The sequence below is a fragment of the Lycium ferocissimum genome, chromosome 4 (assembly GCF_029784015.1).
Source record: "Lycium ferocissimum isolate CSIRO_LF1 chromosome 4, AGI_CSIRO_Lferr_CH_V1, whole genome shotgun sequence".
Classification (NCBI taxonomy): Eukaryota; Viridiplantae; Streptophyta; class Magnoliopsida; order Solanales; family Solanaceae; genus Lycium; species Lycium ferocissimum.
The window spans coordinates 16712205-16724711 of NC_081345.1; the positions used below are offsets into that span (position 1 = coordinate 16712205).

Consider the following 12507-nt stretch of genomic DNA (forward strand, 5'->3'; position numbering starts at 1 on the left):
ATTTACTAAAATGTAAAATTAATTTAATAACGTGAATTAAAATTATCCAAATAAAAATTTGATAAAAAATAATAAGTATTTTACACTTTTAAATTAATCGAATTAAAATTAAAAATATCAACTGATGCTCAAAAATTGCTATTATTTTATCTCAAAGAGAGGAAAATAATTTTCTTTTAAACAAGTCTTCTCTTTTAAAAAAAAGTATTAATAAATTTTCGTAGCAAACACGAATAAAATAAAGTTTTAGATATAGAGCACAAACTACGCTCGTTAAATTAATTGTATTTTGGACATAGTATATATATATATATATATATATATATATATATATATATATATATATATATATATATATATATATATATTATTTAAACACAACTATATATACATAGATACACTATAATCCGAAGTGTTGGGCCCGTGCGCAGCACGGGCATAGGCCATCTAGTAATAAATAAATAAGCAGGGTCCCCACCCCAGGAATACTTATAATATATTTAAACCTTAGTGGGAAAATCAAAATTCGGTTTATAAAGTGGATGCATTCTCCCTCGTTGTTAACGGCATCACATCACATGGGACTGTAACGCCCACCGAGTCACTCTAAAGCATACATAAAAACAAATTCACATAGAAGCATGGATATGAAGAAGAAGGATAAGGGAGTTATAATGGCGAGTCCTTTCATCTCCAAACTAAATGATTCTTCCAAATACGACTTCGTTAAGGTCTTTGATCACTTGCTCTACTAATTCTACCAAGTTAAATTCAAGCTTTTGTATATATCTTTTTTTTGTTATATAACCGTGGTCATGGTCTCTAGTTCAGCTTGCACGCACCTCGATTAATTCCACTAGATACTTGACACCTCCCTCGACCTTTTTTTTTTTTTTTTTTGAAGCTTTTTTATATCTTTCTAGTAGAACTTTTGCTAATTAAGCTTTTTTCAGGTGAAGGTATGGCTAGGTGATAATGACGATCATTACTATGTTCTCTCCAGATTTTTGCTCAGCAGAATGTTAACTGTCACTAAGGTTCACTTGTAGTTCCTTTTTTTTTTTTCTTTTAATTTCTTTTCCATGTAAATTAGTTATCTTTTGCTTTTTGAATTACTTAAATTTCTACGTTTGTTATACTCTGACAGAGTTTATTGAATCATGTTTTGCAATGATACTTCTTCTAAGGGAAGTAGTCCGTCATTCGGTTACATGCGTTCCCCCTTTTTTTTTTTTTTTTTTTTTTTTTAAATAAAAAAAATAATAATAGTCTTTCTTTCTATCTATGTACGACTTTTCGAGATGATAACTTGAAGAATTACGATTCGATGGTGAAAGGTTTCCACTATACTAGGATTCATCCTTTTCCTGAAGCCACACGTGGTTCGGCGGATGTTCGTTAGTGTAACTGGTTTGTCTTAGAAATATACATGCAAATATATTTCCACCACGACGTGCATTTCGTGTCATTACTCGTCGACGTGCTTCTATTCCTTCTTACAGCTGTGGTTATGGAAGAAAGAACAAGAAGAGGATATTAACTACCAATTTTAATACGAGATAACCCATGTTGTTTATATCGATCTATTATGCGCCTCTACATCAACCATCAGGTAAACCTCATATAACAACTGTCCTAACTCTACCATACTTTTATTTCATTTCTTTTACGACAATAACAAACACTTCTTTTTTAAATTATGGATCTACCTCCAAGAGTCAATGCGTAATCTCAACACTCAATGAGTATTACTGAATAATCTCAGCAAGTTCAATGCTAGCGCGACTAATTGATATTTATCTTTTTCGATGCAACAACTAGATCTTATTTGTAACAAATGATCCGTTAAACCAACAACATGTTGTGTATTATCGTCGATTTCTACATAAGCTAACAATATGATATCTTGAGCAATTACATATCTAGGACCTTTGATACAAATAGATTACTTAGCTAAATACAATTTATTTCAAATTCGTTAAAATTTCATGTAACTAATTCTTGGATGCCCATTATAGTAGAATATTTACATGGGAGTTTCTCAAAATTTAAACACGTTTTGGGAGTTTCTCAAAATTTAAAAACGTTTTACATGTGTGATACATGTTCTTTCTATTTCTTAAAGTAAAGCTGTTTGCATCACAATGCAATTTATGTTTGTTTGACCTTTCATAAGTGGATACTTAATAAAGGCACTTAGTCTTTTTATTTATTTTTGAATTTTCCGTTCGTATCTTTGGCGCGGGTAGAACAACTTGGTAGCTCGCAAGGCTCATAACCTAGAGGTCACGAGTTCAAATTCTGTCCCTGTCACACCCTGTTTCACCAAGCTACCTTAGAGTTTACTCTGTTAACTAGTTACTCATTCCTATTTTATAACAACTATAATGTGCATTTTGGTTTCAATAAGATATCTCACTATTTCAAAATTCAAATTCGGGGGAACAAAAGAGGCATAGAAGTCTTAGAAGGGAGACAATGAAATTATGTAGTTGGATCTTCCAAAAGCAAAGAGATTATCCGTTTTTTTAGTTAACTTATTGAATGGAATAAAACAAATGATGAAAAACGACAAATCCCTTACTTTTCACGTGAAAATTAAATTAAATAAAGAATACTGTAGTTTGTTATTCGACAAATCAATTTTTGAAACAGATATCATTAATGATGTAAATAATGAGTGTTACTATACATACATATGCATATAACGTATATATTGTTCTCCTATTGGCGGAAGTTTTCCTATTGCTTTCTCTAAGTTGATTATCTACTCTGTTGGCGAATAGGTATGACCATAGTAAGTTGATTAGATCAATTTGACTGTTAAGTACTCTGTCGCTTGTTAGTCTCCATGGTCGCTTGAATGCCTGCAATGAATGGCCTTGCTACCTAAACCTTTTTTCCTATAACTTTATATATTATGAAATTTAGATTTAATATGCACGTTTGCTTGTTTACAGATACCAAATCATGTGGCGGTTAAGATTGCCCTTGATCTTAAAAAGCTTCTTGTTGATAACAGCCTTCTTGATGTGTATGACATTGTAACTTATATTTTTCTTCTCAATTCAATGTTTTATTCAATTCATCTGTAAATTAATTGTTTACCATTTCTTGTGCAGCTCACAAGCAGATTTAGAGGCAAACTTGTTTAAGGTATCACTTGTTTTTTTGTGTTTCCTTTGGTTCCCCTTCCTCTCGTTTTATGCTCAAATAACGTCTGTATGATATGCCTCTCATTTTGCTAGAATGTTTGATGCGGTCTTTTGCCTCTTTTATATGCTTGATAATATGGCGTTACGTTGCTATCAGTAATGATAAACAACACGATATAAAACCACTACCTTTCAACTTGATTCCCCCCCTCCTCTTCATGCTGGGTAATAAACAAATACTGCATACAAAAATGTATAATATATGATTTCATTACCAGCTGAAAACACACCAGCAAAATCGTCTTCTCCATGGTTTAGAACTCCTGTGAACTTTAGCTAATAGTGACTCAAAAAGTGATTTCTTCTAATCCTATGCATTTTAAGTAACTTCTTGTTTCAGAAAAATTAATTTGTTGGCACTAACTTGAAAATGCAGTTAGAATGATTAAATCAGAAGAGAACTTCTGATGAGGATCCAGTTTAAGGTGAGGTATCTTTAATTAGGTATTTAATGGTCCTTTCAAATGATATAAAAATATCATGTTTGACACAAAAATGTCCGTGTCCCTAATAAAAAAAACTTCTGAAGTGTCATAGTTGTACATGATCTTGCAATTTGACAAAGAAAATATGTTCTGCTGTCAGGGAACTACCAAGAAAATATGTTCTGCTGTCAGGGAACTACCTTTGTTGGGAGTATCAACATAGGGCTAGGAGGTCGTTTTATTCTGTCTCCCATGACCATTGCTATAAGAAATCATTGCGGAACTTATTGCCTCAACCGAAAAAAAATTAACACGGACAGATCATGTAAAAGAGATTTAGATCCAGTTTCCGCGTTTTCTTAATCATAATTGGATAAACATCTCATTTTAGTTCTTGTTTAATCTAACAAGGACAAATCAAATACAGAAGGTATTTAGATACAATTTCTGCATGTTCTTACTTATATATATAAACATCTCATTCTAGTTCATGTTCAAACTTCCTTGTCTTTCCTTCTGGTTTGAAGTTTTTAAAAGTTTGAGTGGAAGACCTACACTGAATTTCATTGAATCTTCTGCAGCTTATGAAGCGGAGAGGTTTCGGAGAAGAGTATATAAAACGTTATAAAATGATGACAAGGTGAGTGCCTTTGGTAATTCTTGTTTATGGTACTACCTGCTTTGGAAAGTTGTTTAATCACATCCCCTTTTTGTATATTTCTTAGATTTCACTACCAGAGAGTTGCTCTTGTAATTCTTGTTTGTGGTACTGCCTGTGTTGGGAAGTCTACTATCGCTACCCAACTTGCACAACGGCTGAACTTGCCAAATGTCTTGCAGGTATCTTCCTTATAAATTTCTTGGTTTTGCTTCCATGTTTTTCGTTTGTACATTGAAGCATGTATTCTCCTGCTTGCTTATCCATTCATGTGTATTTTTGTCTGACAGACAGAAATGGTGCATGAATTGCTGCGCACATCAACAGAGTATGTACAATCTCTGCAGATTTAATTTTTCAGTTCTGATACAGTTTATCTGCAGTTATTTTACTGTCATGTCTGTTGACCTAAAGTTTTTTTTTTTTTTTTGGAGAATTCTGTGCCACTCGAATAGTTATGAACTTTGTAAATTTATGTCAGTGCACCTTTGGCGTTATCTCCAGTATGGGCACGTGATTTCAGCTCATCTGAGGAGCTGATAACTGAATTTTGCAGAGAATGCAGAATAATATGGAAAGGTAATTTGAGACCTATCAGTATAAATAGCTGCTTATCAGGGAATTTGATTTGTATCTCTCCATATATGTAGGTTTGGCTGGCGATTTGAGAAAAGCAACGAAAGATGGTAAACCGATTATAATTGAGGTATCATAATGAGGTCCCATGCTTAATTTTTTTGAAGTGCCCTTTCTGTTTCTTTTTTGCTTTTTTTTTTTTTTTTTTTTTTTTTTTTTGAACTCTTTGAGGTAAAGATGGAATGCGACTAGCAGACAGTGAGTCCTCAAGATTAAAAGTCCAAGTTCTCAGAATTTAATCACTAAATAAGCACCTCCAGGCAGCTACATATCTGTAATTCGTATACCTTCAAACCCGAAGCTTCAGTATATCAAGAATCCAATGGAGCTACTCGGTGCCACTGCTGCAGAAATATTATAAGGCTCTAGAAAAACATGCTTGCTGACCTAGGCTGTTCAACGATGCAAACTCTTCAAGCTGCATAGACATGAATGTTAGAAACTAATATCATTAGAAGTGAAGCCTTTGTAGTTATTATTCTCTCTTTGGAAGAACGACAGCGGATAAAACCATAACGAGTCTCACACGTTGTAGAAAGGCATCACAGTGAGAGTTAGATGCAAAGTAATGACAGTTGTTGATTGCAGCTTGTATAATCAACTTATTCAACAATTAATAGCAAATATGAAGTTTCCTTTTGCCTCTACCTTCAATTTTCAAAAACTGCATACCATCAACGTACTTAACAGTTAATAGTAATAAAGAAGTTTCCTTTTGCCTCTACCTTCAATTTTAAAAAAAAAGATACCATCAACTTGTTCTACAGTTGGTAGTGATAATGAAGTTTCCTTTTGCCTCTACCTCCAATTTTCAAAAATTGATTGAACATTAACGATTCATCTTTCGTGGTGTAACAATGGCAGGGAATGCATTTAGATCCTAGAATATTCCTGATGGAAGAAAAGCATAAGTTACTACCACTGCCTACTGCAGCCCGCAAAGAACCATACATTTCGAATGTCAAAGACAACGAGGAAATACAAAAGGAAAGCATTCCCATTATTGGACTTGGCAGTCAGAGTGATGATATAGATCGCTATCCTGAGAATGTTAGTTCAGAAGGAGCATCTTCTAAGTTAGATAAGCTAACAGATTCTCTGAAGTCCATGGATATTGTCGAAAAAACTTCTGAAAACGCAGGTACGTCTTGCTGCAACTTTTCCACTTTCATTTTCTAAAATACCATGCACTCAAGTTCTCCTTTTTCCTTTCCCTTTTAAATTCATGGCAGAACTGGAGCATCCTAACAAATCTTCTGACCATGCTGGTGAAATAGTTATAGATTCAGGAGCAGACCAAAATCCTGCTCACGGAAAACAAACTTCGGGTGATAAACCAATATTTGTTCCTATAGTTCTAAGGATGGCTGACTTTGACCATAAGGTGGTCTAAATTCTATTAACTTATTTCTATTCTAGATATACATTTATGACCAAGTGAATTTATGTTTGCTTTGCAATTTTCATGGTATCCTCTTTCCCATCTTATTTCAATCATTCCCAGTGACTTTTTCCATCTATCCATATTCTCTTTCTTGTTAAGGCTACCCTTCTTGTTATCACTGCAATATGCAAGCGAATTAATTCCTTTAATATTGTCTTATAGTAAAATGTGTGACACAAAGAAGAGGACTTATCCTCTATATTCTATTTCCGCTGCTAAACTTATTGAGGACGTTTTTTCTTTCAACCAGGCATTCCTGGAGGAGTGGGTAGCTACTCGTACATTCAGGGAGAAGCATCCTACCCAGGTTTCAAATGCTCTTAAGCTCTCATAGTTATCATTGCTTACTGGTGATACATATGCATCTGCATATTTATGTCTCTTATCTAAGTACGTGACTTTCGATATAATTTGGTGTGATCTTGTCAGTCTTTGATACATCTCCTTGAAGAAGATTCAGTGGTATTATCGATCTCTGTTCAACTTTTTTGATGTTTTCTTTGTGAACGAATGAGCATATGATTTTGTAGATTGATCTTAACATGTGCTTAGGGGGCATGTCCCCTTGAGTTTCATTCAAAAGTGATAGAACCCCCTTCCTGAAAGATAGAAAGACTAAGAAAACAAAAATAAAAACGAAAGCAAAAAGAACAGCAAAGGTGGAAAATATACTTATAATGAAAATATGCACTCACACCGGACATAGTGTATTTGTATGCTGGTGAACATTTTCCCTTTGTTGTGCTTTCTTGTACTTTAGCTGTTAATTCACTTTTGGAACTTCTTTTCAGGATAAAGATAAAGTGATAACTACCTTGATGACTATTCAGGACTACCTGTGTTCCTTTACATCACAGGTATGACGCTTGTTTTCTATTTGCTTCCATTTGATGCTTTTAATAATGAAGATTGGATTGTTATTCACAAATTTCACCTTGTGGGACTGTATTCTTTCTGAACAGGGTTTGACTGTTGTTGACGTATCAGCTGAAACATTTCCACAGACACTAGATTGGCTGCATAATTATCTTCTTCAGGTAATTTCCTGTGGTATTATTCTTTTCCAATGGTTTGTGATATCGGTTATATCACTGGTTCATTGCTGATTTGATTTGAAAAAGTTGGCATTGATTTGTATGAAAGCTTAACAAGCTGAAAAGAGATAGATATATAATGCTAGTCAAACTCATTGCTTATTTTACGCCTGAGGCAGAGGAACTGTTTAGGATGAGAATTCATTGTTCACAAAAAATTACTTCTTCCTGCTTTCAGTGTCTTGAGCAAGGTTTCTAGGGGAAATCCAAGCAAAATGCCAGAGAGTTGATGAATAAGGTACTTATCTAACTATTGTCTCTACTGCCTTCGAGGATATACTTGTTTTTTTGTACCTCACACTAGCACTACTCTTTTAGCTTCCTTGATTAGAAGCTATCTCTTCATTGTTCTGGTCCAGTCACCAAATGCAATGCTACTATCTGTTAGTAAAACTTTAGGCATGTTAGAAGTCTAAGGTGCTATAATTTAAGGGGTATAGTAACATCATCTTGCATTTTTCTGTTAGCCAGATAGATCATAGTCATCTTCTTATTTATGTGTGGCAACTCCTTGAGAGGAATGCATAGATAATTTTTGTCCAGACAAGCCGCTGGGTATTACCAGGACGGTAATTGTCTGCTGAGAGATTGAAGATTTCAACAGATTAATGGAATTCGACGTGTTACTAGAACATCTTCATAATTTGGCATTGTGGAAAATCATCTTTACTGATCTTTGACACTAAAAGTTCTATTTTACGGCCACATGGTTATATAAAATTATAAACCATGAAGAAAACGTATGTAATAGCATAGGTAACATACTAATCCTTTAAATAAAAAACTACTTAAATTTGGAAAGACCTTGCCTTTGAATGGGATTTATCTCATTCTTGACCTTTAACATTCATGTATAGTACTTCTTAGATAAGATGCATGAAAGAATCTAGGGCACTGATTATTGAAAATATTGGTTACACTTGTATGTCCATATAAGAAGTGTGAGCTTTAGAAATGTAGCAATTCATCCTCTTAAGTAATTGTACACTTAGTCGAGGCTAAAACAATTGTAGCCCTTGAAGTCTAGCTTTTGATAGTTCAAATGGTTCGTCGTTTGGACTTTTTTACTCAAGGTTATGACAATTTTATTGAAGGTGCTCATTGCTGAGTAATGGATGATCTGGTGCTCGGCGTCAAAGGCCTTTTTGTCCAAGAATACCCTCGGGAAACATGTAATTTGGTGCTTGGAACCAAATGAATTGAAAGGCTTTCCAAATATGCGGTTTCGAGCATTTAAACCCTTCCAATGAGACCCAACCTCTCCCAATTCATTTCCTCACTTTCCTACGATGCCAACCAGGATTTTTTACCCAAAATTCCTTCCCATCCATCAATATGAGTTAAATATGGTTGATTTATATTAACCTTCAATCTCTTGATTTATATCTAGATTCCTAATTCCCAACTAAATCTGTCAAGAACAAGCAATTGGAATTTTAAATCCAAGGATGTATTTTTTTCCCCCTTATAGCTCATGGGTATGACTTATTTAGCTGTGGGTTGCAATTTATTGATGGTGTTCTTTTGGGAATGGAGGGATTTGAACATAGGGTTCATCCTTAGGTTGATATTGAAGAATGGGTTAGCCTAAAGGCTAAATCAACTAATGTTTGGGGTTTGTTTGAATGTTAAGCCATCACAGATTACCATAGTTTGTGATTATATATGTAGATTGAAGCTACAAGTTTGGCATAAACCTTTTGAGCTTAGGCTTGAGGTAAGTGACTGAATTGCTAAGGCATATAATGTGCCTGACATCTAAATGCTAGCCAAATAGAAGAATAAGCATACATGATGCCAATGATGATGAGTAAATAATAAGTTATAGCCCTCATGTGTGTTTTGTGGATTTATAGCAAGTGAGGTCTAACCCTTAAATTGGTTTTTTCTACAAACTAGTGAACATTACGTGCTTATTTTAAATGCTTAAGTGAAATAGTTACTCGTTGTAATTAATTATGTTATGTTGGGGCATGTATATTCATGTAAGACAGTAAAAGTTAGCTTTGAAAGGTATAAAAGCAAACATGAAATACACCAAGGAAGTCATCGGGCAAGTAATGACTAAGTTAAATCTCCCTATGCTATACATAAATTGTTATGACTCGTGTGGACGTTTATAAGTGATAATTGCTAGTTATAAGCTTTAATGCATTAAATGACTAAGTTTGGCTAAAGTGCCTTGTATGTGTCAAGGATACTTTTGTGTATGATATAATTGACTCGAAATGCATGGGATACATGCTTGGTTTCTTGTTTTCTCCCATGTGTCATTGTCATCTTTAAATAAGTGATTGGGCAAGTGTAAAGTTTGCCATATCACCGATAAAAGAGTGAATGACCAGTATGTTCTATTTTCCATAGAGGCACGGCATGCTATTTTGTCATCATCACAAATAAAGGAGTGGGATGGTTTGAATATTGTAATTGGTCATCCTCACCAATAAAGGAGTGAGAGTGAGATGTATTGTATGCTAACTGGTCATCAGTCATCATCACGATAAAGGGGTGAGATGACACCCATTTTCGTTGATAAAGAAGTGAGATCATTCCTTTTAGTTCTATAAGTTATGTATGCATGGGTACAGTTATGCATGTGCTGGAAATGTTTCCAATTACATTGCCTTTATTCGGAGTAGTGATAATTTGCTAACTTATGACCTGATGCGATAGACATCAAGGTACATTCTTGACCACCACAAGAAATATAGGAAACACGACTTAGATTATTAAAGCTGGCTTGTCATGAAGTTTGACTACGATAGTGCTCACATGTTTTCACTGGTGATAGTGATGCAATATAATTCGTTGACAATTAGAATAGATTCGTAGGCCAGGTCGACTGATTCGTTTTAGATTTAAAATATTTCAATAGGATTTTTTCTTATTCCTCCTATGTCGTAGGGTTAAAATCAAAAACTAGTTGTTGTTTTCTCGGTGTTTTATATGTCTATATGCCTGTATAGTATAAGGATATGTATAAAGTATAGATTTCATGATTACGTTTGAGTTACCGGTTTGCTTTGCTTTGCTGACGCTTAAATACTCTATAAAGTTATAGCTTTGTCCAGACGGTCATGAAAATTGATTATTTCTTACTAAGTTGTTGAACTTATTCCTTAATTTCCTCTACCATTTTACAGGTTTTGGGAAGAGATAGAGTACGAGGATCGAGCAACCTACCTCCGAACTGAAAGTGTCAAGCCTACATGTGTTGTCCCATGGAGGCTAGTTCTTACTTTAATATTTAGTGTAAAGTATTTGTAAGAGAAGTTTAAGAGTTTGCTCCGTGAACCCTGTGGGTGTTGTATGTTATGTCTCTTAAGAGATTACATGTATATGTTGATGCTTTCAAACTATATATTTCGGATGCTTATGCTTTATGTTTAACTGTTGCGTAATGGTATGAGGTCGCCCGATATCTCGTTTGCATGTGAAAGGTGGTCTGGAGTTGCTGGGAATTCCACAATATGGTACCAAAAAAATAATGTATATGAAGGGATATGCGTTTGTGTGATAAGGGTTATATTGTGATCAGATGTTGGTCACGGTCCTAAGGATTTTGGTACTTAAGATAACTCTTATGTACCGTGAGAGACAAATTATTCCATGTTGGAAATTAATGAGCCTTAATAAAACTAAAGCAACATAGATGTTGGATTTCATATCTCGAAACAAGAACAAGTATGATGTACCTGTTAGCAGCAGAAGCTTCGCACAAGATCACCACAAAATTGCCCCAAATCTTACTTCGTCTCACTTGGAAACGGAGTATTTTTTCAAGAATTAGATGTCTTTCACTTCTCTCTTTTTTTTACTGTGTGTTGTTGCTTTTTCTATCTATCTGAGAATACTGGAGTAATTCTATCATATAGAGGAGGAGGTTGTATTATACGATTCTTTGAAGTGAAAAAAACCAACATGAGCACACTCCCACAATATTATCCCGCTATCACCTTTTTTTACTGTATTGGGAAGTTAATTTTTATCTTATCACTTTAGAATAAAAAATCGGGCCGGATCAGTCCACATGGGCGACCCACGACTCATAACAAAATATCCAACATCTCCCACTTCGCACATAGTGGACTGGACTCCAACCAGCACCATGTCAATAACACACATAATTCATACTGATAAATTGTTCATGCGACTTGCAAGCTTCAAGAGCTATAGCATTTCAAACCATTGAGGTTGTACAGGAGCTAGCTCAATATAGGAATTCAATCACATGCGGAAAGAATTCACTACTAAACATAAGGATCATATTACTCACAATACCCCAGACATCAATTGCTACACTAGTAGCCATTTATCTGATCTCTCATCCTCTTAAGAGGTGAACTCAAGTTCATGTTTAACTTTATATCCACAATTACACTTGACACCCTTATGGTAAATGTAATGGCCGGCCTATGAATACAAGTTAAATTAATAATTTTAATTGTCTTCCCTTTCTACTCAAATCAATCTGTTCTAAATAAACTGCTTTCCTAGACATGCACTGCATTGCCGAATCACTAATGGCTATTAGTAACATGCTAAAGTAGCAACACTGATTGAAACTTCAAGAAACAGCCAAAGGTCAAAGGGTATTTCATTGAAAAGTTAATGTAACTTTTCGGGGTCTCACACAATAAAGAAGCAGGGATCCATTCTTCCATTAACCCATTGGTCGCTTAGCACACGTGGTATGAAACACATGCTATGGTGTTCTCACCTTATAATGGCGCGTGTGTCTCATTCGTTTACTCAACACCATATAGATCTTGATCTAGACACCTCCAGATGTCTAACTCGAGCTTCTCTCTTCAATGATCCTCAAATCCATCTTCTTAGAGAAACTCATATTTGGCTTACAAAATAAGTCACAACATAGTGGTGGAACTCACCTCTTCACGTTGCTCCACGTAAGAGCCGATTGCTCGTGTGAGAGAGCCAATCTCGCGACTTGGTCAACACACTTTATCAATAAAATTACATCATCACATGCATATAACATATGAACACAAATTCATGAGTCGAATAATGATGA

At 34.7% G+C, this 12507-nt stretch overlaps 1 protein-coding gene across 2 annotated transcripts; it reads left to right on the top strand.

Moving 5' to 3' along the window:
- Positions 1–539: 539 nt before the first annotated feature.
- Positions 540–10833, top strand: LOC132054408 (uncharacterized). 2 transcript variants are annotated; one of them, XM_059446421.1, is made up of 16 exons: positions 540–731; positions 954–1037; positions 2961–3034; positions 3123–3156; positions 4222–4280; positions 4366–4480; positions 4589–4626; positions 4780–4877; positions 4949–5004; positions 5799–6075; positions 6167–6318; positions 6629–6685; positions 7170–7235; positions 7341–7415; positions 7651–7710; positions 10616–10833. In XM_059446421.1, exons 1-15 carry the CDS (start codon positions 642–644, stop codon positions 7669–7671), a joined length of 1296 nt encoding a protein of 431 aa, XP_059302404.1. In that variant the 5' UTR covers positions 540–641; the 3' UTR covers positions 7672–7710; positions 10616–10833. The 2 variants fall into 2 exon arrangements, with proteins under 2 accessions (XP_059302404.1, XP_059302405.1); XM_059446422.1 differs by having other exon boundaries at positions 669–731; positions 954–1612.
- The last annotated feature ends 1674 nt before the right edge of the window (positions 10834–12507 follow it).

Coding starts and splice junctions, on each gene's coding strand:
- LOC132054408 (XM_059446421.1), top strand. CDS start 642: ATGGATATGAAGAAGAAGGATAAGGGAGTTATAATGGCGAGTCCTTTC. Junction 1,038..2,960: donor GAATGTTAACTGTCACTAAG/GTTCACTTGTAG, acceptor GCTTGTTTACAG/ATACCAAATCATGTGGCGGT. Junction 4,627..4,779: donor TTGCTGCGCACATCAACAGA/GTATGTACAATC, acceptor AATTTATGTCAG/TGCACCTTTGGCGTTATCTC.